This window comes from Centruroides sculpturatus, unplaced genomic scaffold, assembly GCF_000671375.1.
Source record: "Centruroides sculpturatus isolate CEXI.00-Female unplaced genomic scaffold, Cexi_2.0 scaffold1471, whole genome shotgun sequence".
Classification (NCBI taxonomy): domain Eukaryota; kingdom Metazoa; phylum Arthropoda; class Arachnida; order Scorpiones; family Buthidae; genus Centruroides; species Centruroides sculpturatus.
The window spans coordinates 103,915-125,837 of NW_019385804.1; the positions used below are offsets into that span (position 1 = coordinate 103,915).

The 21,923-nt window shown below is 29.6% G+C and overlaps 3 protein-coding genes across 5 annotated transcripts in view; 2 read left to right on the forward strand and 1 right to left on the reverse strand.

Annotated features, from left to right (window-relative positions):
• Positions 1-555: 555 nt before the first annotated feature.
• Positions 556-16,176, forward strand: LOC111642233 (hepatocyte nuclear factor 4-gamma-like). The gene is made up of 7 exons (XM_023388543.1): positions 556-1,196; positions 7,664-7,924; positions 8,006-8,103; positions 10,463-10,609; positions 10,689-10,929; positions 11,773-12,012; positions 15,998-16,176. Exons 1-7 carry the CDS (start codon positions 926-928, stop codon positions 16,027-16,029), a joined length of 1,290 nt encoding a protein of 429 aa, XP_023244311.1. The 5' UTR covers positions 556-925; the 3' UTR covers positions 16,030-16,176.
• LOC111642234 lies at positions 3,629-20,907 on the reverse strand. 3 transcript variants are annotated; one of them, XM_023388545.1, is made up of 2 exons: positions 20,796-20,887; positions 3,629-5,367 (listed from the first exon to the last, which is right to left on the reverse strand). In XM_023388545.1, exon 2 carries the CDS (start codon positions 5,359-5,361, stop codon positions 4,369-4,371), a length of 993 nt encoding a protein of 330 aa, XP_023244313.1. In that variant the 5' UTR covers positions 5,362-5,367; positions 20,796-20,887; the 3' UTR covers positions 3,629-4,368. The 3 variants fall into 3 exon arrangements, 2 of the variants coding, with proteins under 2 accessions (XP_023244313.1, XP_023244312.1); XM_023388544.1 differs by lacking the exon at positions 20,796-20,887 and adding an exon at positions 5,666-5,783; XR_002759530.1 differs by lacking the exon at positions 3,629-5,367 and adding an exon at positions 20,222-20,497 and having other exon boundaries at positions 20,796-20,907.
• Positions 17,477-21,923, forward strand: part of LOC111642235 (ubiquitin-conjugating enzyme E2 variant 1-like) — a 47,913-nt gene continuing 43,466 nt past the window's right edge. Inside the window, exon 1 of the mRNA XM_023388547.1 lies at positions 17,477-17,527. The gene's annotated coding sequence lies outside the window, so the exon portion shown is untranslated. The remainder of the gene's footprint in view (positions 17,528-21,923) is intronic.

Sequence of the window (21,923 nt, forward strand, 5' to 3'; positions counted from 1 at the left end):
TGTAATTTAATTATCTCTTCCATTAATAATAAGGGGACGTTGAAAGGATCGAAGTGACTGTTTTATTTTTTAAATTTTAAATTAGCTTCCTTTTTGGTTTTGCTTTTTTATATATTTTTTTATATAACTAATTACTGTAATTCAAAAGTTAGTGTGTACAGTATAACAAATAAGCAAATAACATTATAAGAGAGATTTTATATTACCTAACTTTTTGGTTTGATTAAACAAAGCTAAGATTTGAAGAGTATTGTATAAATATACAGAATATCGTTTCGGATTTTTTTTTGTACTTTTAATGTTGATTACAGTTTTAAAGAAACTGTGCAAATTATTTATAGCTGTAAAAACTGTACCGAAATAAGTTCTTGATCTTTATTCTCTTTGTAGTTTCTAATAAAAACAAAAAGTTTTATTGGTAAACTTTTGATCTTATTATAGATGAATCGATATATTAAATATAACTTTTATTAACACAATAATTACTATATTAATACAGTTGAGCCTCTACGGATGATTATCCATATAATTATTGATATTATTCTTATTAATCGCTATAATTATATATCTAAAGAGAGAAAAATTTTGCATCTTATTACATGTGTACTGTACAGTACATTAGAGTTTCGAATACAATGGTCGAAGATATTTAAACATTCGTATTGTTTAATCAGACTTTATTAGTCATTCAGACACTATTATTTAAACAACATATTAGTCAGTGTCTTTCCGTTTTGTATTTTCAAAAACAGATATTTCCTGGCAAGGTTTTACTATATTAAGAAGTATGTACTGTACATAGTCTTGTCATTAAAAAAATTAGGATCCTTTTGATTTTTCATTGATGTCGTGTGATGTGAAATGATATTTTCAAAATATATAATAACTGCCATCAAATTTCTTGCAGCTAATTTTGATAATTAATATGGAATTTCGAGCTCTTAAAAAATCTAAATTAACTGTTGATTTTCCACAAATGAATCCTCCTACAGAGTTTAATGGAATGCAGCTACAACGACAAAGTTGCCAACAGACATTTCAGAATTACTCCTTTTATGAGAAAAGTTTACCATATCCAATTTCTATGGACTATATAAATCAATTTAATGAATCTGTTAACTTTCAACCTACTTCAGAATTTTTCGATATGCAACAGCTTGGTTTAAATTCAGGAAACCTCTTAAGCAATCAAAACGGTAAATTTTATTAATAATTATTAATTAAAAATTAATTTTCCTTTTAAATTTATATATTTCTTTAAAATTTATATTTTTAAAATCTTTTAATTGTCTTTACCTTGGCAATTTATTATCATTATCATCATTATATTTTTGCTTTCTTAATAAATAACTGAATAATATGATTTAATTAATTCTAAAATTTTTACATTGCATCCTTATAAATATTTTTAAATATTCAAACACGTCTCTTAACGAAATGATAAACAAATAATATAATTTGATCTTTTTAAAGTATTAAATGAAGTGAATTTACTAAAGTAAAATTTTAATTAAGAAAAAATAAATACTAGTTGTAATGTTCTTAGTTTCATTTATATTGCAATATTGAATTAATAAATTATAAAAGAAAAGTTATAACTTAATTTATAAGGAAGTTACAAGTTAAAAAAAAATGACTTAAAATTTAAAATAGTAATTTTTTTCACGATTTTAAATTCAAAGGTTTCATTTAAAATAACTGATAAATCAGTTTTGTATTCTCATATATAGGGATTTTTGTATCAATAGCTTGAATAAGTATAGATACTGAAACCCCCATATATATATACTGTATATTATTATAATTCTCAAACTTATGGATAAAATTAGTAAACTAAAATTTAATATAGCCACTGATGTGACTATTAATAGTACTACTACAACTTTACGTCATTCCTCTTTCTTAATTCATCATATTATTTTCATCGATAACATCTTAAAGGGTTATCGTTTTTTTATGTGAAGAACTTTCTTATTCTTGCATTAAACCTAACATCACATAGAAATAAATAAACGTTTAGCGTATTACTGATTTTAGTGTAGCTTGTGTGACAATCTAATTAAAATAACTTATTAGTCATTATTCAAATAATGATCAATGAAATAATTTAAACGTATTTTTGAAAACAAGATGAAACGAAATAATATTTTCTTTTACTATTATGGATTAAATTATATTATTTTTACGTATAACAGTTATTTTTACGTATATAAATATTTAAAAAAATATCTAAATGTAATAATCATACAGGAGAAAAAGGATAGATAAAATATTATTATTAAGTAAGAATTATCTTTATTTAATAGAAAAATCTAGATATAAAATCAAGAATTATAAACGAAGTTAAGGAACGTGTAGCAGTATAGGCTAATTGATTTATATCTAAACTAGCTGTTACCCGCGACTTCGTCTGCGGAGGTTTTGCAAGCAAACCCCATTTATATTCAATATTTCAACAACCATAGTAATTGTTATATAACACCTACCGCTGAGAATGATGAGAATTGCCGAGAATCAAACGAACTACGAGGTATTTTCAATTTGATCAATTTTCTGGAACGTTTACAATCATTCTATAATCGAACCAATTTGCAATAACAAATTCGAATTTAAAACGGTTCGAACATTTTTAAAATCGAAATAGATAAAAATATTTATAACAATGTCTGAAATGTTATTAATTTAATACACCTAAGTGCTCGATGAAGACTAAATCCTCTCCCTCTCCCGCACGCGGGGGAATTTCGAAAAATCCCTTCTTAGTGTGCATTCCCATGGCATACCCCACTAAAACGCAGATAAAAACAAAAAATTCCATCTAAAATAGTGCAGTAGAAGCCGTTCTTCCGGTTAAGCCTTAATTCTCTCCCTCTCCCCCGCGGGGGAATTTCGAAAAATTCCTTCCTAGTGTGCGTTTCCATGACGTACCCTAACTGCCTACCAAATTTCACCTCCAGTTTAAGCGGTCTGCTCTGGGCGATGATGAATCAGTGAATGAATGAGTGAGTGAGTCAGTCAAGACAAGCAATTTTATGTATTTAGATAATAATACTTCGGATACGCATTATACAGTCTTTAATATACAATTTTTTAAATGCAGTTAATAAAATAACAATAGCCGAAAAAATGAATATATTCAAGTATTACTATCTATTACAGATTTGGAGAATTTCGTCGGATGTCAAGATTGTGCAAATTAATTTGAAGACTCAGTCTGTCTTAAAACGGAAACCGCCATTTATTCACTTCTTGTGTTCCAGAGTACAAACACTTGACGATCCGATCTTTCTTTTTAGGCTGAATGGCCGTCAAGTTTTAAGAAATTCCTTTAAAAAACACAAAAAAATATCCAATTAAAATTACAAATTTTATATATACTGTAATATCAGGTAGTCAAATGTTTGTATTCTGGAACACAAGAAGTGAATAAATGGCGGATTCTCTTTTAGGACAGACTGAGTCTACAAATTAATCCGTTACAGATTCTCCATCTTTGTGATTAATACAGTTCATCTGACTTTATGCATATCCAGATTTCCAGGATTCTTAAGACAAATAAAAATAAATAAAAAATTCCGCCTTATTTTTCTAACTTATTACTGAATAAAATTGATTATGTAAATACTTTTCCTTGCTTAAAACAATTATAATTCGATTTTAAACGTATGGCATGTCTTAGAATTGAGGAAATGCGGTAGTTTGTTTGAATTAAGTTAATATTTTCCAAAGTACCGAAACGGATTCGCTAACGAAGCGTGTTAATAGCAGGCGCGGAATAGTTTCAAAAACTATAAAATATATTCCTTAAATAAACTATTGATATCTAATAGTAATTTTAAAAAAATCATCGATAAAAGTTATGAATGTTATTACTGTTTGTATGTATTGTAGCAATTGATAAAATACAAATACGCCCCGTATTCGATTTTATTGAATTTTGTAAAAAGTAATAACAATATAATTTTTAAAACTAGACGAATACGTTACGTCATTTATATACAGTACAAACACCCGAATTCAATTTTTGTTGTATTCAGTAAAAACTGATAAAAATATTAAGTGTTAAAACTAGATCAATGAGGCATGAGTCACGCATTCCTTCATTTATCCATTGTTCATAGTCCCGAGAGTCTTTCACGCTTGAAACTTCTAAATCCAAGCTAATAACACACTTTCTTTCAGTTTCAACAGTCAAGTTTTTCAAGCGTGATCACTAATAATCCTCCAGAATAGTGACCGTTCTTTTGGTACTAACAATAGTTATATCCATACTTTCTTAGTGACGGCACAGTAATAATAGGCATCATATTTACCATTGTTCTTTCTGTTACCAACCAAGATGATGTAACTGTAGGTACACTGGAACTGCTAGTAATAGAAATCACAGAACAGAACAGAATTTGCAATAGAAAATGAGGTTGTGGTGATAGCAGTATTGGTTGCAATTTCTGTTGGTGCATTCTTCTTTCTACGATCTTTCATCTCGCATGCTTCTTTTACTGCAGATAACAACCATTCCAATCGTTTTTCTTCCATTTTCCTATCTTTATGATGTTCTTCTAATGTAGGAAAATGAGCAGGTATAGATGCAATTTGTATATTTGCTTGAAGAGAGGTATAAAGAGGAAGATTTCTTCGGTAAGATACACCCTTTTTTAATGTTTTTGGAATGGTCATTGAAGAATTGCTTTCACATATTTTCTCCACATTCTTAGGAGACTTTTGTTTAGCAAACTGATTAATGGAACTGTTCGTTTGCATTTTATCCATTAATCGCCTACGTTTTGAATTTTTTGGTTCATTTACTTCTCTTAAAGATCTTTTCCCTGTTTCTTTTAAAGCGGCTGTTACAGTACTGATACCACGAAGATCAGTTTTTGCTTTCTCTTTATCTGGCAATGAATATATAAATTCACACCTATCGATAGATAAAGATGATTTAAAATTATCTGGATGTGCTATTTTAACTGTTTTTCTTTTTGCAGTTAATATCATCCTTAATACATATTCTAATGCTGATACTTTATATCTAATATTATTAAATGAACATTTTGGTTTAGTTGAACCAAATTTCTCTGAATTCCTCAACTCATCATTTACTTTATCGTATGTTTCTTTTAGATTATAATAATCATTCGAATTTGAGTGATTTCGATCCACATTTTGATAGTGAGAAAACTGCCTTGACCTTTCGTGAGATCGAGCTAAGTCTAATTGGTGACTCTTTCGCAGAATATATATTATTCTCAAAATATATACAACAATCCCAATCAGACTGTGTATAAAAGTTGACAAACGCCATATAGATAGAAACAATATGGCTCCGATAACGATTAATCGTCGGTATCCATAAAGTAACATCGTAACCTTGAAAAAAAATTTAAAAATTAATTAATTATAATACTGTTTGATTATTTATTCCTTAAGAAATAATAAAATAAAATTTATATTTAAAATAAACATTATTCATTTATTATAATAAATAAAACATTAAAATAATAAAAATAAGTGATCGAGTAATAATAAATTATGGCAAACAATGAATTTAAAAAATTAATTTTAGTATATTTAGCGAATATTAAAAAATATGCGTTTATATTCTCCAAATCTTTCTTGTATTTATGTATTCAGGAGTTGATACATTAATGAAGATCGAAATACTTACAATATTTAATCGAAGTTATCGCAATATGAATGATATAAGCAAAATTTGTTTTTTAAGCGCAGTTACTCGACTTCCAATAACGCAGAGCAACAATAAACCAACAATAGTCTATTTCGTATTGTTGAGAAATATATTTTTAACAATAACGAAAAATCGCATATTTTTCACTTTTATTCATTCGTTTTTTTAAATTAAAAAAATCCAACTTGAATGATTTATTAAGATTTATTATTTTTGAATAAGCATTTTTGATAGGATATAAAATTACAATATAACTACCATAGCGGATTAAGCACTTGAGTGCTTCAAGAGCAGCCTAGTTTTGAGGTCCCTTTGTTTTAAATAGGCCTACTAAGTAATACTATCAAATCAATATATTACTTAATAAAATATTGTGAACAATTAATTTAATGCAGTGAATTTTACTGTTTTGAATGGATACTTGCTGTCGACTCTAATAACCAATAATCACAATTTAAAAAAAAATGCTGTATATAGCATAAACAATAATACAATACATGGATACTTACATGATAATATTTTCTGTATAAAAATTCGACACTGAAAACGCCAATTATGCAGAACATTTTATTCGTTTGAAGTAGACAAGAGATCCAACGCTTATTTGACTGGATAGTAGGTACTGTACGTAAACGCACAAATACTGTAATTTTAAACATTATTTATAACTTAAAATATTTTCTCACACTCGAAAAGGAAATTTTATTGGTCAGTTATTAAGCATTAAAAATTTTACGTAGCCGTTTGTAATTTGACGAACGGCAATTTGTCTATATGAAAATGATATTTGTGCCTGAAGTTCGCAGAATGCATTTCTTTCTGAAGCTGCTATCTTTCGGAGGCCCCAAGCACGCGCTTCTTGCACCTGATCTGTAGTCCGCCACTGTTAACCATGAGAAACTTCATGATTGAGAATAGCTATGGAAAGAAAATTCTTTCCCTGTACTGCCACCTACCTACTTCTTAATCCTGCCTGATAAGTTCGGAAATTTCAGAAGTTGATAACCCATGTGTCTGTGTACCCACGGCATTCCCGATGTATAACTTTTATATCAAAATGTCGGATCGCTAAAAGCCATGTCAGCGGTTTTGCGTCGCCTGTAGAATCAACATTAATTAAAATATTTATTATTACTTTATGTCATTTATGTGTTGTCATAGTTCTAAGAGCCTTTTAAGGTTTAAAACTGTAAATCAAAGCTAATCTGATTCTACACAGCGTATTTTTCAGTTTTAATTAGCAAGTTTTTCATGAGTGATCGTTAATAATGCTCCAGTTACGCGTAGTGACCGTTCGTTGTTTGTTTTGTTATTAATAATAATTAAGCTAAATAGTCATACAATCATTTTACGTTTAAATGATTTTATTTAAATATACAGTAAATAATATTATCATTAATACCCAAAATTTCTTTTTTCGAACATTTTTGAAAGGCCCGAATGAATGACTTTTCAAAACATGGAGGCGTCTATAAAGAAAGTTTGAAAACTTGTTCTTCAAGTGGATTAATGTATTTTTCTATGCAATATGTCCCATAAATTATATAAAAAATAAATAATTTAAATAGGTTATATTTCCATTTTCTATTGTCTAGAGACGAATTAAAATACTTCTATTAAAAGAAAGTGTTAATAAAATGTAATTAATATATACTGTATAATTGATAAATTCTATGCATGAATATCCGTCTGTGTGTGCGCGCTTTTCGTACTTGTTTGTATTTTTAAAGTTCTATTAAATAATTTTATATTCATTCGATAAGTCCCTCGCTTTTATTAAATGTTATGCTTCTTTTTCTCAAATGATATATTGATTTATCTATTTTACTCTAACGTAATGATTACTTTCTTGCGTTAATGTAATTAACGATAACCTACAAATAAAATGTTAATAAAAATTTGAGTTTTAATAAAAAATTTATTTCTTTTTTCACTTTATTACTTTTTAAAATTAACAAATTGAAATGTTTAATTTAGATAACGTGAATATTGTATCATCATCATCAGATAATCAACAATTTAATTTCGAATGTTCTATATGTGGCGATAAAGCATCAGGAAAACATTATGGTGCTTACAGTTGCGATGGATGTAAAGGATTTTTTAGAAGAAGTGTTCGAAAAAATCAAAGATATCGTTGTCGAAAAGATTCTAACTGTATTATAGATAAAAATGGAAGAAATCAATGCCGTTTCTGCAGATTTAAAAAATGTTATCAGGTAGGAATGAAGATTGAAGGTAAGTCCTCTCTATTCGATGACTTTTACGAAAATTTCAAAATTATTTTTATTTTTATTACAGTAATACTTTTCTTTACAGCTGTTCAAAACGAAAGAGATAAAATTAAGATTACATTTAATGATTATGCAGCGAGTCCTCCTATAGACTTTAAATTATTATTAGGAGGAAACTTTCCGGTAAGTTTAAATTTTTATATACAAATTAATAATTGATAACAAAATTTAAGGAATAATTTATTAATTTCATCATAAAGTATGCCATTATAAGTATTACTAGTGAACTTCATGTGATTATTTATAAATGTCCTGTAATTTCACATTAAATTTTCTATAAATAATATATAAAAGACAACAATGAATATCAATATAAATGTAAAGTATAAACAATTTGAATATTAAAAAATAAATCTATATGTTGGCTTTATCAACTCTATTATGGATAAAACGAGAAAATTTAGGGTTTCACTTTAGCCGGGTAATATGAAATCTTTTCAATGTAGGTCGGACGGATAAAGATGGAATTATGTTTTTAAATCAACTAGAATTTATTATATCTTTGTTATATAAAAAATGTTAGTTATTTCATCAAAACATCGTCACATTTAGGTAAAAAAAAAGTGTAGCTTTTAAAATTGTAGATTTTCCTTTAGATCAGGCATGGCCAACATACAGTCCGCGGACCAGATCCGGCCCGTCTAATGAATTTATGTGGCCCGCGATTAATCTTTCAATATTACCTACTCAAGTCCGAATAGCTCGATGAAAAATTCTGACGCCTGAAAAAAAATCAACAACTCACTGTGCGTTTAGATTTAACACTAAATTACAAATCTCTTAAGTACAGCATAGAATGTTGATAAAGCATGATGATGTGAAAAATGTATCTGTAATCTCTATGTACAATTTAGCCTCTACGGGGTGACACCACAATGAGATCTCGCACCACCTCAAAATCTTCCTAGGGCAGACTCTGGTTCGGCCCGTGAAAAAAGTTTTCTTTTCAATTCGGCCCGGAGGCAAAAACTGTTGGCCACCCCTGCTTTAGAGTAACAATATCTTGATTTACAAGGTACGGATAAGTACTGTACGTAGATCTTAAATGCCGTGTACCAAGATTGTTCATAATATACAAATACAATTGGAAAAAGATAGATCCTCTGATATAGTATAACGTTTTTGCTTTTTTTGCAGCATTTAGTCTCAAAAAAGATAGTGTCACAGTATGTTTTTACGTTACCTGTGTATGTGGAGCTCAGGAAGTAGGTCGAGAATACGTGCACAAAAAACCAATTTTTTTAAAAATTTTGTATAGAAGAAAATAATAATAATTTAATGTTGTAAAAAATTATCAAACAAGAAAAAAGGGGGAAATGAAAAATGAATATTTTATGTCCATAAAAGGATATGCTTGTATAAATTTCTAAGAAAGACGAACTTCACAAGTTAAAACAATGGATGAATGTAAGTTTTAAGATCGAACATCTTCGATAAGGATCAAATTGTCAGTCGGTGTTGACTCGTCTCGCGATCTGGATTCTTATTTTGTTACGTTTCGTAACGAGTGAAAACCAATCGGAAAGCGGGGGTGAGTTGGCATCGACCTATCGGAATGTTCGGTCTGGGACCCAAAAAGAACTTATAAAAACTGAGCGAATCAAGGACGTGACGCTCTCGTTTCTCTGTTCTTGATTCGTAGTTTTTCCCTCTTGGACATGTGTGCTTCTGTAGAAATAGGAAAGAAATTTTCGTGTATCGTGAAAACAAACTTCCTCTGGTGTGTCGCCCTATGCCACCCATGTTTGTAGGAGAAGAATCGCCTGAAGTCGTGCCGAGCGCCCCGGGGCCTATGATTATTTCGCTGTCTCCGCGGAAAGGAAGGAAAAGGAAACTTGAACATTCGAACTGTATTCAGACTTGATCCTCGTTTTTGTGCGGTGATACCCCGTTGTTCAAGGAAATTTTGTAGGAAATTCTTATTTTTAGTAAACGGTGTAACGATCAGGAACCTGTCTCAGAGAGTTTTTCCCACTCCCACACGATAGTCGTGATTGCGCGACGATCCTGACTAACGCAGTCAACAAACCTCACATGTATATTCGAAAAGACTTAAAATATCTACTTTTATGTTTAATATAAGCAGCCCAGGAGTTTACAAGTGCTTTTAAGAATGAAAAAAATTGTCGCACATCGCCAATTGAATTGAAATCTAGCAATAAATTGTCAGACCTGGAAACATTGCTTCGTTCTCATTATCCATATAATTTCTAAACCAAAATGATGTTCACAAAAAGGCAACATTTGTATTCAGCTCTATCCAAACAACAGTAACATAAATACTGTATTGTTATTTGCTTTAAATAAAAGACTCAGATAAAGTTAACACTAGCCGGTTAATCTTAGGTTTATCTGATTCTGATCCGTAATATATATTGATACAGTATATTATTTTGATTGATTTTTACGTAGTTTACTATTATATGATCATATTAAAGAATTTTTGTTCTAATTAGTCCTTTTTTAAATTTGTTATTTTCAGAAATTAAAGTTTGATGAGAAAATTGAAGCCGTACAGAATTTTGCAACGTTACAAAAAATCCACGAATCTATTTCTTATCAGTTGTGCAACATGGTTAACTGGGCATTGGAACTCCCTCCTTTTACAAAATTATCCAAAAAAGACCAAGTGTGTATATTTTAAATTAAAGAATATTTTGAAATATATTTATTTTCCGTCTTAATTTTTTAAAATTAATTTTATATAGCTAATTTTATTACGTTTCCATGCTGGAGCAAATTTGATACTTGGATTATCTGTCAGATCTTTGAATATGAAAGATACCCTTTTATTAGGTAATAATTTTGTCATAGCCAGGGATACTACTGATCTGGTCGTTAGTGAAATAAAATGCAGAATTTTGGATGAACTAGTCAATGTTTTTAGAGAATTAGAAGTAGACAATACAGAAATTGCTTACCTCAAAGCAATTGACTTCTTTAATCCTCGTAAGTACTATGTTTATCCATTATAATATTTTATCATATAATCCAGAATGTAATATATATCGTGTATAAACAATTTCTAAATTGTCATACTACTGTAGTTCTTTTTCATCATTCTTATTATAAATTAGTAATAGACAGCTAGACGTATTTCGGGGGCTTCATTTGAGTTTAAATTAGTAAGAACCGAGGAAAGAATATTAGAATTATATGCATGCATACATGCATACATACGATAACACACAAAGTGAGACAAATGACAAAAAATAAATATGAAGTTAATATAGCATAGAGATAATGGCGATGCCAAGAAGCTAATGCCATTGTTTTCGTCAGTTTTAACTTATTAGATTTATTAACTGCATAGACGTCAGTGTATTAGATTTAATGATGTTACTCGTATAAAGATTTTATTTAAAACTCATGTGGTGATCAAATATTATGCGCAAACCACCTACTAACGTTCGAGAGCCATTGTAATCACTGTTGTTATAGCTAAGTTTTTTAAGAAACTATCATCTATAAATTTTCTTAGTTCGTAAAAGATTAATAAATATTTCTTCAATAATCTATTTCAAAAACGAGAAATTATTTATTGTGACATCCTCACAATGACGGACGGGCTGCAATTTTTAATCATATTTTAAAAAATAAAAGCAGGTGTAGGCTATAGCTATAAAGCCTTAATATAAAATATAAAGGCATATTTATTGTATTAATATATATTTCTTTTAAATAGTCAATAGTTTAATTTAGAAAATAAAGCATTTTATATAATTTTTCAAAAGAAAATATAAAAACATGTAAGAATAATTTAATAAATGTTTCTTTCATAACTTATTATAGATGCAAAAGATTTAACTGATGTCGAAACAGTTAAGGATATACGCTATCACATTATCTGCAGTTTAGAAGATTATGTCTTATATAATCATCAATGTGGTTCAAGAGGACGTCTTTCTCAATTGTTAGTAACGTTATCATCTTTGAGGGACATTGCAAAACAAATGAAAGAAAAAGTCAAAACTTCCAATTCAATTCATTTGTCCGACGTTAATCATCTTATTCGAGTATTATTAATGGACGGTAAAGTATTTGAATATAAATTTTTACTAATAAATGTTAATAAAATTGAAAAATGTAAATTCAATTTAAGTTATAATCATTCTAAATTTTAAACTAAAATACAGTAGAGTGTCGATTAACTGAAATCGACTAAAGAGAATAATAATTCCAGAAATTGCAAAGTTTGTGCATAATACCGATTGTCATCATCTTCTATAGGCCCGCTATTGAACTATATCGTTACCAACACTAGAGTTAAGTTGTATTTATTAAGTGTAAATAGAAAAACTATTCATAATTAATGAATCACGTGCTTCTAATGCATCAAATTATTCACTGTGTGGAGACACAGTGAAGGATTTAATGCGTCAGAAACAGCGTTGATAATAGTTAGAAATGCAACCTGAAGCAGAGTTTTTAACTCTAGTGACGATAAAACAAACATGGAATTTAGCGGAATTAAAAATATTTTTAAAATAAATAAACTGCTTAAAATAACAAAACAAAATAAGTGACTTATTCAAAAGAACTGTAGTAAATAATTTTTAAATGAGCATTATGATTTAATACAGTATTAATATTTTACTTTCCTGGCTATTATTTATAGCAGCAGTCTCCAAACTTTTTTGATCGCGTACCCCTAAAACGAAAATAATTATAAGTTTTACCCCTACAATATAATAAAATTTGTTATATCCACTATAAATACATAATTCCTGCTAAATTTTCTGCTACACGCAATTTGAATTATTTTTGTGTATGATCGCAAGTGATCGTGAGCCTACTTCTTCGGGAGGATGACTAAGATTAAACAGACTGCGGACAGGACACACATACAGTACTTTTAAGGGAAACTTGGCGTACCCCCAAGTATTACTTTGTCTACTCCACTTTGGAGACCACTGATTTATGAGAGGTAAAGTATGATGATCAGTCAAAAAATGATTCCCAAGATTTCTATATTTTTGGACTTGTGGGACATTCGTCAAACGTCGAGAAATACAAAAAATTGGGCAGTTTTCTGTTTGTATAGATATTACTTTGTGAGTATGGGGAGGAACAACGAATTTGTTCATCCACTTTGAAGCCTAATAACTCCTTTGCCTTTTGTCGAAAATTTCTGAACTATTGCAGGGAGTTTCTGTATTGGGGCATTTACGCTATTAAATGTTGGTGGTTAAAGGTCAAGGGAGTGAAGAGTCAGAGGGAGATCGTATGTCATATCTCGAGTGGTATAGGACTTAATGAAGATTTTACTCGTTATTGGCATTTACAATTTTTTATAAAATTCATCTCTACACTCAAAATTAAGCGTTTTGCCATGTTATAATAATTAATAATATAAAAAGTTTTTAAATACAATATCATAACAGATGTCGCTACACATAATTATAACTTTTTGCCGGAAAAGTTACGCAACTCGTTGCTGAATTATTTTTTACTTTGAATTTAAATGTTTGTCAGTACGCTGTAGATAGTAATGAGACTAGTGCTTATTTTTAATAAATTAAATCACTTTTTACGTTATTTCTTATCGTTTATTTTTTTCATTATTTCTTAGTTTGTGTTAAATTTCTATGACTTAACCTTTTTTACTATAATACTAGAATTAAAATTAATATTTTTATTTTATTTAAGGTTATATCTTTTTATTCTTTTCTTACGAAGTGTCATCAATTATCGGTTATCCGAAATTGTCCCCCCTCGATTATTTCGGATAATCGACGCTCTATTGTACTGAATTTTTATTTTCATTTTGCATACATACAGGGATGTAATAAAACCGGGATAAATGGGGAAGAGTTTCTCACATTAGCTCTTCCACCTCTCACTCTGCTGATTGCTATCTCATTCAAGTTTAAAAGTAGCCTAAACAGCGTAAAAAGAACGTCATGAGCAGTGTATAAATGAATGAAACAGCAAAACAGACGATTAAGAAAATATATTATAAAAACATCCACAAGGTACAGAATAAAATTTAATAATTTTTCTTGTTCATTCTTTTTTTATTGAGCATTGGGCCAATATTGGTTTTCATATGGCTTGCATATGATGTGAAAGAAGCTGCCATTTCGACATTGCATATCCTTACACAATAATATGTTTAGTAATTGTGCATTATTACGTTTTACTTAGCGTAAGTAGATAGGCTACCTACCTACTCTACACAAGTCATAAGCATGCGGGTGATCTACATACTAAAATTTCTGGCTACATTCCTGTACAGTACATATATAAAATCAAATATTGTATGTCTTATAAATATTACTTTTAGAAAGTTATGTCATTTAAAAAAACCACATTCTAATTTTCAATCATTAAAATTTAAAATGCCATTGACCAGTTCCATTAAAATGACATTTTTGACATTCATATAATGACAATTTATCTAATATAATATATTAGATAAATTAGGAATAAATTTTAAAAATCTGCAGTAGAAATGTAAGATAATATTATATAAAATTAATAATAACATATCATATTTATCTCGTTAATCGCCTGAATTAAGATGTAATAAAAATATTATTGATAATAGGAAATTAATTCAGTAGTAATTGTATTTTTCTAATAAAAAAAATTAAATTTTATAAATTTTCCAAAAATAAAGCGTTTTATTTTAAATTTTTAAAATATATTCACTAAATCTGCGAGTTCGCCGACTTTGGAGGGGGAAGATCATTTAATCCTGCGTCAGTAAAGGTCTAGGATCTGTTCGCATGTGGGTGGTGGAATTGTAGGCAGAGATGACACATGTCCTTACCAAAAAAAAAAAAAAAAGTTTATTGTGATTGGAAAGTAACTTACACAATATTAAATGAACAGTTCGACTCCGAGGTTGTGCGGCTAGACGTGAGCCGAAGATTTAAAGAGTCACTTGACAGTAGATAGTGATCACCAGGTGGACAGCGGATGATGGCCCAGGGGCAGTAGCGTTGTAGAGTCCGATTGGAGGTGTGGGAGCTTCAGGTAATTGTTTGCGGAGGCTCTGATGTTATCCGAATCGGTTGCGACATCGGTCTTCCGGATGGCACAGATTTACTGCAGGACACAATTGACAAAAGACTGCGCTTTAAATTAACCTTGGATTTTGGGGTTTTTATAGTTTTCTCCCTCTCCGTCCGCCTTTTTGATCGGCCATGCGTCCCTCATCTCGCTTCCCGATTGGACGCTCGCCTGTCTCCAGGTGAAAACCGAGACCTGTTCGGGTCGCTTCGGGAGTTTACTTGATACCATCCGTCGACTCTGACCGCGAGATGTTGATGAAACTATGAAACCTGCGCTCTTATCTTACTCCGTTATTGCCTTCAAACTTTCCCCTTTTCCAATTTTCTAACCTAGACCGCTTGTATACGAGCGTTCTGTCAGAGTTTCATCTCTCCGGGTCGACATTCCACTATGATCTATCACGTCGTTTATTCCCACGTCACATTTGTTTTGACAACTAAGTCTATTTCCTCTTTCTCTCTAACATAGCTTAGTCGACCTATGTTCTGGTTTAACAGCAACTTCCCTTTTCCTCTTATGGCGTATAATTAATTTGATTTCGAACCTCGTCTGGAACCTCACAAATCTATTTTGACACACTAAATTCAAAATGAAACTTATATATTTCATTCCTTTTAAAAAAATCTTTAATATAAAAAACAGCGATTAAAATATAAATACAAATTCTTAATTTAATTTTAAATGAATAAATAATTTCATATTATACACCATAATTATGTACAATTTTATTATACAATTTGATTTACAGTATTTAGTAATTCGAAAATTATTTTTTCGTTTAATTAAGCAAGAAAAATATATTTCATTCCATCAACTCCTACGATATGTTGTATAATGTTAAGCCACATACAGTATATTGAATGAATTTTTTATAAAAACATTATTCAATATTCAAAAACCAATATTTAAAAAATACATTTCATATACTGTATTTATGTTTTGATTAAAATTTATATTTTCCTTCAAAATTATCAATTTTTATTTAAATATTTTTCAGATGATTCGCTGTTAATGCCATTGACCGGCTGAAGTATCGAAGAAGATAAAAGGATTTAAATAAGCAAATTTTAAATAAAATTAAAATTACAAAGCAATGATTCAATATTTCTGTGTTTATTTAATTGATCATTTAATTCAAACGTAAAAATATCAAAAATATGTGTTTTTAATATAAAGATTTAAACTTTCAATAATGTGAATATTAATTAATATTCATGTAATTATTTAAAACTATATTGCATCAATATACTATATTGTATTTTCTCTGAATAGTAATTTAAACTGTATCTTGTTATATTAAATAATTTATTTTATAATATACAGTATAAATTAAAATAAAAATAAAACTTTTTATTGTTATAATTTATATTGATTTATTTGATTTTTATGAACATAGATTATAGTTTTAGTGTTTCAAGATTTGATGCTAGATGGCTTCCCTATACATTCTACGATATTACTAATTTAGAAAAAAAAAATAAATATTTGAATACCATACAAATATATTTATAATTACATTCTTTCTTAATATCGACACTAATGTGTATAATTTTCACTATCGAATATTATTGTGGAAATTAAAGAGAAATTTTCAAATCTGTAGAAAATTTGAAAATAAATTGTTATAAATTTACAGAAATGTATTTTTTAACTATTCATTTCTTCATTTATATTTACAAAGTCATTATTCAAATAATAACCAATGAAATAATTTTACATATTTTTAAAAACAAGACGAAACGAAATAATATTTTCTTTTACTATTATGGATTAAATTATATTATTTTTACGTATAACAGTTTATTTATAAATATTTAAAAAATGTCTAAATGTAATAATAATCATACAGGGGAAAAAGATAGATAAAATATTATTATTAAGTAAGAATTATCTTTATTTAATAGAAAAATCTAGATATAAAATCAAGAATTATAAACGAAGTTAAGGAACGTGTAGCAGTATAGGCTAATTGATTTATATCTAAATAACAATACTTCGGATACGCATTATACAGTCTTTAATATACAATTTTTTCAATGCGGTTAATAAAATAACAATAGCCGAAAAAATGAATATATTCAAGTATTACTATCTATTACAGATTTGGAGATTTGGAGAACCCCCATTTATTCACTTCTTGTGTTCCGGAATACAAACACTTGACGATCCGATCTTTCTTTTTAGGCTGCATGGCCGTCAAGTTTTAAAAAATTCCTTTAAAAAAACACAGAAAACTATCTAATTAAAGGGATGCAGTCGGGATATCGGGCGCGTGGAAGTTTTGTTATGAGGGAAACCACCCCCGTAACTGATTTGTTGAATTTCCTAATTTTGGTTGTGTTCACCGTTTCGCAAATGAGTAGTTGCGCGTGCGCAACGTTCCGTGTTTATTCTTAAGTTTGTTTTTCGAAATTTTGAATTCGCTTAAAGTTCGTTTTAATGTTCTGTTCCATACGCATTCGAATTCCTCATAAACATAGCCTGATGAAGACCCGGATGGGGTCGAAAACGTTCGCTGATGTATAAAGCAAGTATCACTGGAGTTACGAAGGATTTTGTGTGAAAGTATATTTTGTGTGAAAGTATATTGTGGTGTGTAAGAAGAGTTTAGTTTCTTATCTAATTAAAATTACAAATTTTATATATAATATCAGGTAGTCAAATATTTGTAATCTGGAACACAAGAAGTGAATAAATGGCGGATTCCGTTTTAGGACAGACTGAGTCTACAAATGTGAGGCTCCGGAAGTGGCTCGAAATTCGTGCACAGAAAATGTTTTAATTTCGTATAAAAAAAAGTGTTTTTTTAAATTATAACAATAATCATTATTTTATATTGTAAAAAGAAACTATCTAACGCAAGGCGAATATATTATGTCCCTATATAGTCATATCTATAGAAATTTCTGAGAAAAAACGAATTTCTCAGAAAGAAACAATAGATGAATTTGAGTACTTAGATCGAACATCTTCGATAGGAATCAAATTGTCAATCGGGAGGACTCACCCCGCGATCTGGGCTCCGATCCCGTTACAATTCGTAACGAGGAGGGAGACCAATTAGAGAACGGGGGGCAGATCTGCATCGACCTATCGGAATGTTCGATCTGGGACTCAGAAAAACTTATAAAATCGCGCAAAAATAGGATGTGACGTGCTTGGTGCTTGGATACGTAGGGATTCTTCTCCTGGACGTGCGTGCTCCCGATCTTTGAAAAAAAAACAAAGAACGTTTTGGAATATCGTGGAAGCATCGTTCTTTGGGTGCCTCCTAGCGATCTACAGATTCGTCAGTTCATCCAACGAGAAGCCGCCGAAAGCCGTGATCAACGCCCCGGGGCCTACGGAATATTTCACCGGCAGCGTCCATCCACAAGTAACGAAAACCGAATTTTTCGAACTTTATTTCGGACTTTACCCGCGCGCTTTGTGGTGCTACTTCGTCCATCAAGGAATTTGTAAGAAAATTTTCTATATTTAATAAATAGTTTGCGATGAAGGACCTGTCTCAGTAAGTTTTCCCACTCCCACACGACAGTGCTGACCGCTCGACTGTCGCGACACTTCCTCCCAATCGGCAAACCTCGCACAAATTAATCCATTACAGATTCTCCATCTTTATGATTAAATTAATACATTTCATCTGACGTTATGCATATTCAGATTTCCAGGATTCTTAAGACAAATAAAAATGAGTAAATTTTCCCGCCTTATTTTTCTAACTTGTTGCTCAATAAAATTGATTATCTAAATATTTTTCCTTGCTTAAAACAATTATAATTCGATTTTAAACGTATGGCACGTCTTAGAATTGAGGAAATGCGGTAATTTGTTTGAATTAAGTTAGTATTTTCCAAAGTACCGAAACGGTTTCTCCCAAGGAAGCGTATTAAAAGGATGCGCGGAATAATTTCAAAAATTATAAAATATACACCATAAATAAATCATTAATATGTAATAATAATTTTAAAAAATCATCGATAAAAGTTATAAATGTTATTACTGTTTGTATGTATGTAGCAATTGATAAAATACAAATACGCCCCGTATTCGATTTTATTGAATTTTGTAAAAAGTAATAACAATATGAATTTTTAAAACTAGACGAATACGTTACGTTATTTATATACAGTACAAACACCCGAATTCAATTTTTGTTGTATTCAGTAAAAACTAATAAAAAAATTAAGTGTTAAAACTAGATCAATGAGGCATGAGTCACGCGTTCCTTCATTTATCCATTGTTCATAGTCCCGAGAGTCTTTCACGCTTGAAACTTGTAAATCCAAGCTAATAACACACTTTCTTTCAGTTTCAACAGTCAAGTTTTTCAAACGTGATCACTAATAATCCTCCAAAATAGTGACCGTTCTTTTGGTACTAACAATAGTTATATCCATACTTTCTTGGTGACGGCACAGTAATAATAGGTATCATATTTACCATTGTTCTTTCTGTTACCAACCAAGATGATGTAACTGTAGGTACACTGGAACTGCTAGTAGCAGAAATCACAGAACAGAACAGAATTTGCAATAGAAAATAAGGTTGTGGTGACAGCAGTATTGGCTGCAATTTTTGTTGGTGCATTCTTCTTTCTACGATCTTTCATGTCGCAGGCTTCTTTTACTGCAGATAACAACCATTCCAATCGTTTTTCTTCGATTTTCCTATCTTTATTATGTTCTTCTAATGTAGGAAAATGAGCAGGTATAGGTGCAATTTGTATATTTGTTTGAAGAGAGGTATATAGAGGAAGATTTCTTCGGTAAGATACCTTTTTTAATATTGTTGGAATGGTCATTGAAGAATTGCTTTCACATATTTTCTCCACATTCTTAGGAGACTTTTGTTTAGCAAACTGATTAATGGAACTGTTCGTTTGCATTTTATCCATTAATCGCCTACGTTTTGAATTTTTTGGTTCATTTACTTCTCTTAAAGATCTTTTCCCTGTTTCTTTTAAAGCGGCTGTTACAGTACTGACACCACGAAGATCAGTTTTTGCTTTCTCTTTATTTGACAATGAATATATAAATTCATACTTGTCAATAGATAAAGATGATTTAAAATTATCTGGATGTGCTATTTTAACTGTTTTTCTTTTTGCAGTTAATATCATCCTTAATACATATTCTAATGCTGATACTTTATATCTAATATTATTAAATGAATATTTTGGTTTAATTGAACCAAATTTCTCTGAATTCCTCAACTCATCATTTACTTTATCGTATATTTCTTTTTGATTATAATAATCACTTGAATTTGAGTGATTTCGATCCACATTTTGATAGTGAGAAAACTTCTGTCTCGACCTTTCGTGAGATCGAGCTAAGTCTAATTGGCGACTCGTTCGCAGAATATATATTATTCTCGAAATATATACAACAATCCCAATCAGACTGTGTATAAAAGTTGACAAACGCCATATAGATAGAAATAATATGGCTCCGATAATGATTAATCGTCGGTATCCATAAAGTAACATCGTAACCTTGAAAAAAAATTTAAAAATCAATTAATTATAATACTGTTTGATTATTTATTCCTTACGAAATAATAAAATAAAATTTATATTTAAAATAAACATTATTTATTTATTATAATAAATAAAACATTAAAATAATAAAAATAAGTGAACGAGTAATAATAAATTATGGCAAACAATGAATTTAAAAAATTAATTTTAGTATATTTAGCGAATATTAAAAAATATGCGTTTATATTCTCAAAATCTTTCTTGTATTTATGTATTCAGGAGTTAATACATTAATGAAGATCGAAATACTTACAATATTTAATTGAAGTTATCGCAATATGAATGAAATAAGCAAAATTTCTTTTCTAAGCGCAGTTACTCGACTTCCAATAACGCAGAGCAACAATAAACCAACAATAGTCTATTTCGTATTGTTGAGAAATATATTTTTTACAATAACGAAAAATCGCATATTTTTCACTTTTATTCATTTATTTTTTAAATTAAAAAAATCCAACTTAAATGATTTATGAAGATTTATTATTATTATTTTTTGAATAAGCATTTTTGATAGGATATAAAATTACAATATAACTACCATAGCGGATTAAGCACTTGAGTGCTTCAGGAGCAGCTTAGTTTTGAGGTCCCCTTGTTTTAAATAGGCCTACTAAGTAATACTATCAAATCAATATGTTACTTAATAAAATATTCTGATGAATTAATTTAATGCAGTGAATTTTACTGTTTTGAATGGATCCTTGCTGTTGACTCTAATAACCAATAATCACAATAAAAAATGTTGTATATAGCATAAACAATAATACAATACACGGATACTTACATGAGGTCCCCTTGTTTTAAATAGGCCTACTAAGTAATACTATCAAATCAATATGTTACTTAATAAAATATTCTGATCAATTAATTTAATGCAGTGAATTTTACTGTTTTGAATGGATACTTGCTGTCGACTCTAATAACCAATAATCACAATAAAAAGTGCTGTATATGCTGTATATAGCATAAACAATAATACAATACATGGATACTTACATGATAATATTTTCTGTATAAAAATTCGACACTGAAAACGCCAATTATGCAGAACATTTTATTCGTTTGAAGTAGACAAGAGATCCAACGCTTATTTGACTGGATAGTAGGTACTGTACGTAAACGCACAAATACTGTAATTTTAAACATTATTTATAACTTAAGATATTTTCACACAGTCGAAAAGGAAATTTTATTGGTCAGTTATTAAGCATTAAAACTTTTTACGAAGCCGTTTGTAATTTGACGAACGGCAATTTGTCTATATGAAAATGATATTTGTGCCTGAAGTTTGCAGAATGCATTTCTTTCTGAAGCTGCTATCTTTCGGAGGCCCCAAGCACGCGCTTCTTGCACCTGATCTGTAGTCCGCCACTGTTAACCA

Excerpts from the sequence above, each read along its gene's own strand:
- LOC111642233 (XM_023388543.1), top strand. The coding sequence starts at position 926 with ATGGAATTTCGAGCTCTTAAAAAATCTAAATTAACTGTTGATTTTCCA. Across the intron at positions 1,197-7,663 it reads CCTCTTAAGCAATCAAAACG|ATAACGTGAATATTGTATCA; the intron begins GTAAATTTTATT and ends TGTTTAATTTAG. Across the intron at positions 10,610-10,688 it reads AATTATCCAAAAAAGACCAA|CTAATTTTATTACGTTTCCA; the intron begins GTGTGTATATTT and ends AATTTTATATAG.
- LOC111642234 (XM_023388545.1), bottom strand. The coding sequence starts at position 5,361 with ATGTTACTTTATGGATACCGACGATTAATCGTTATCGGAGCCATATTG.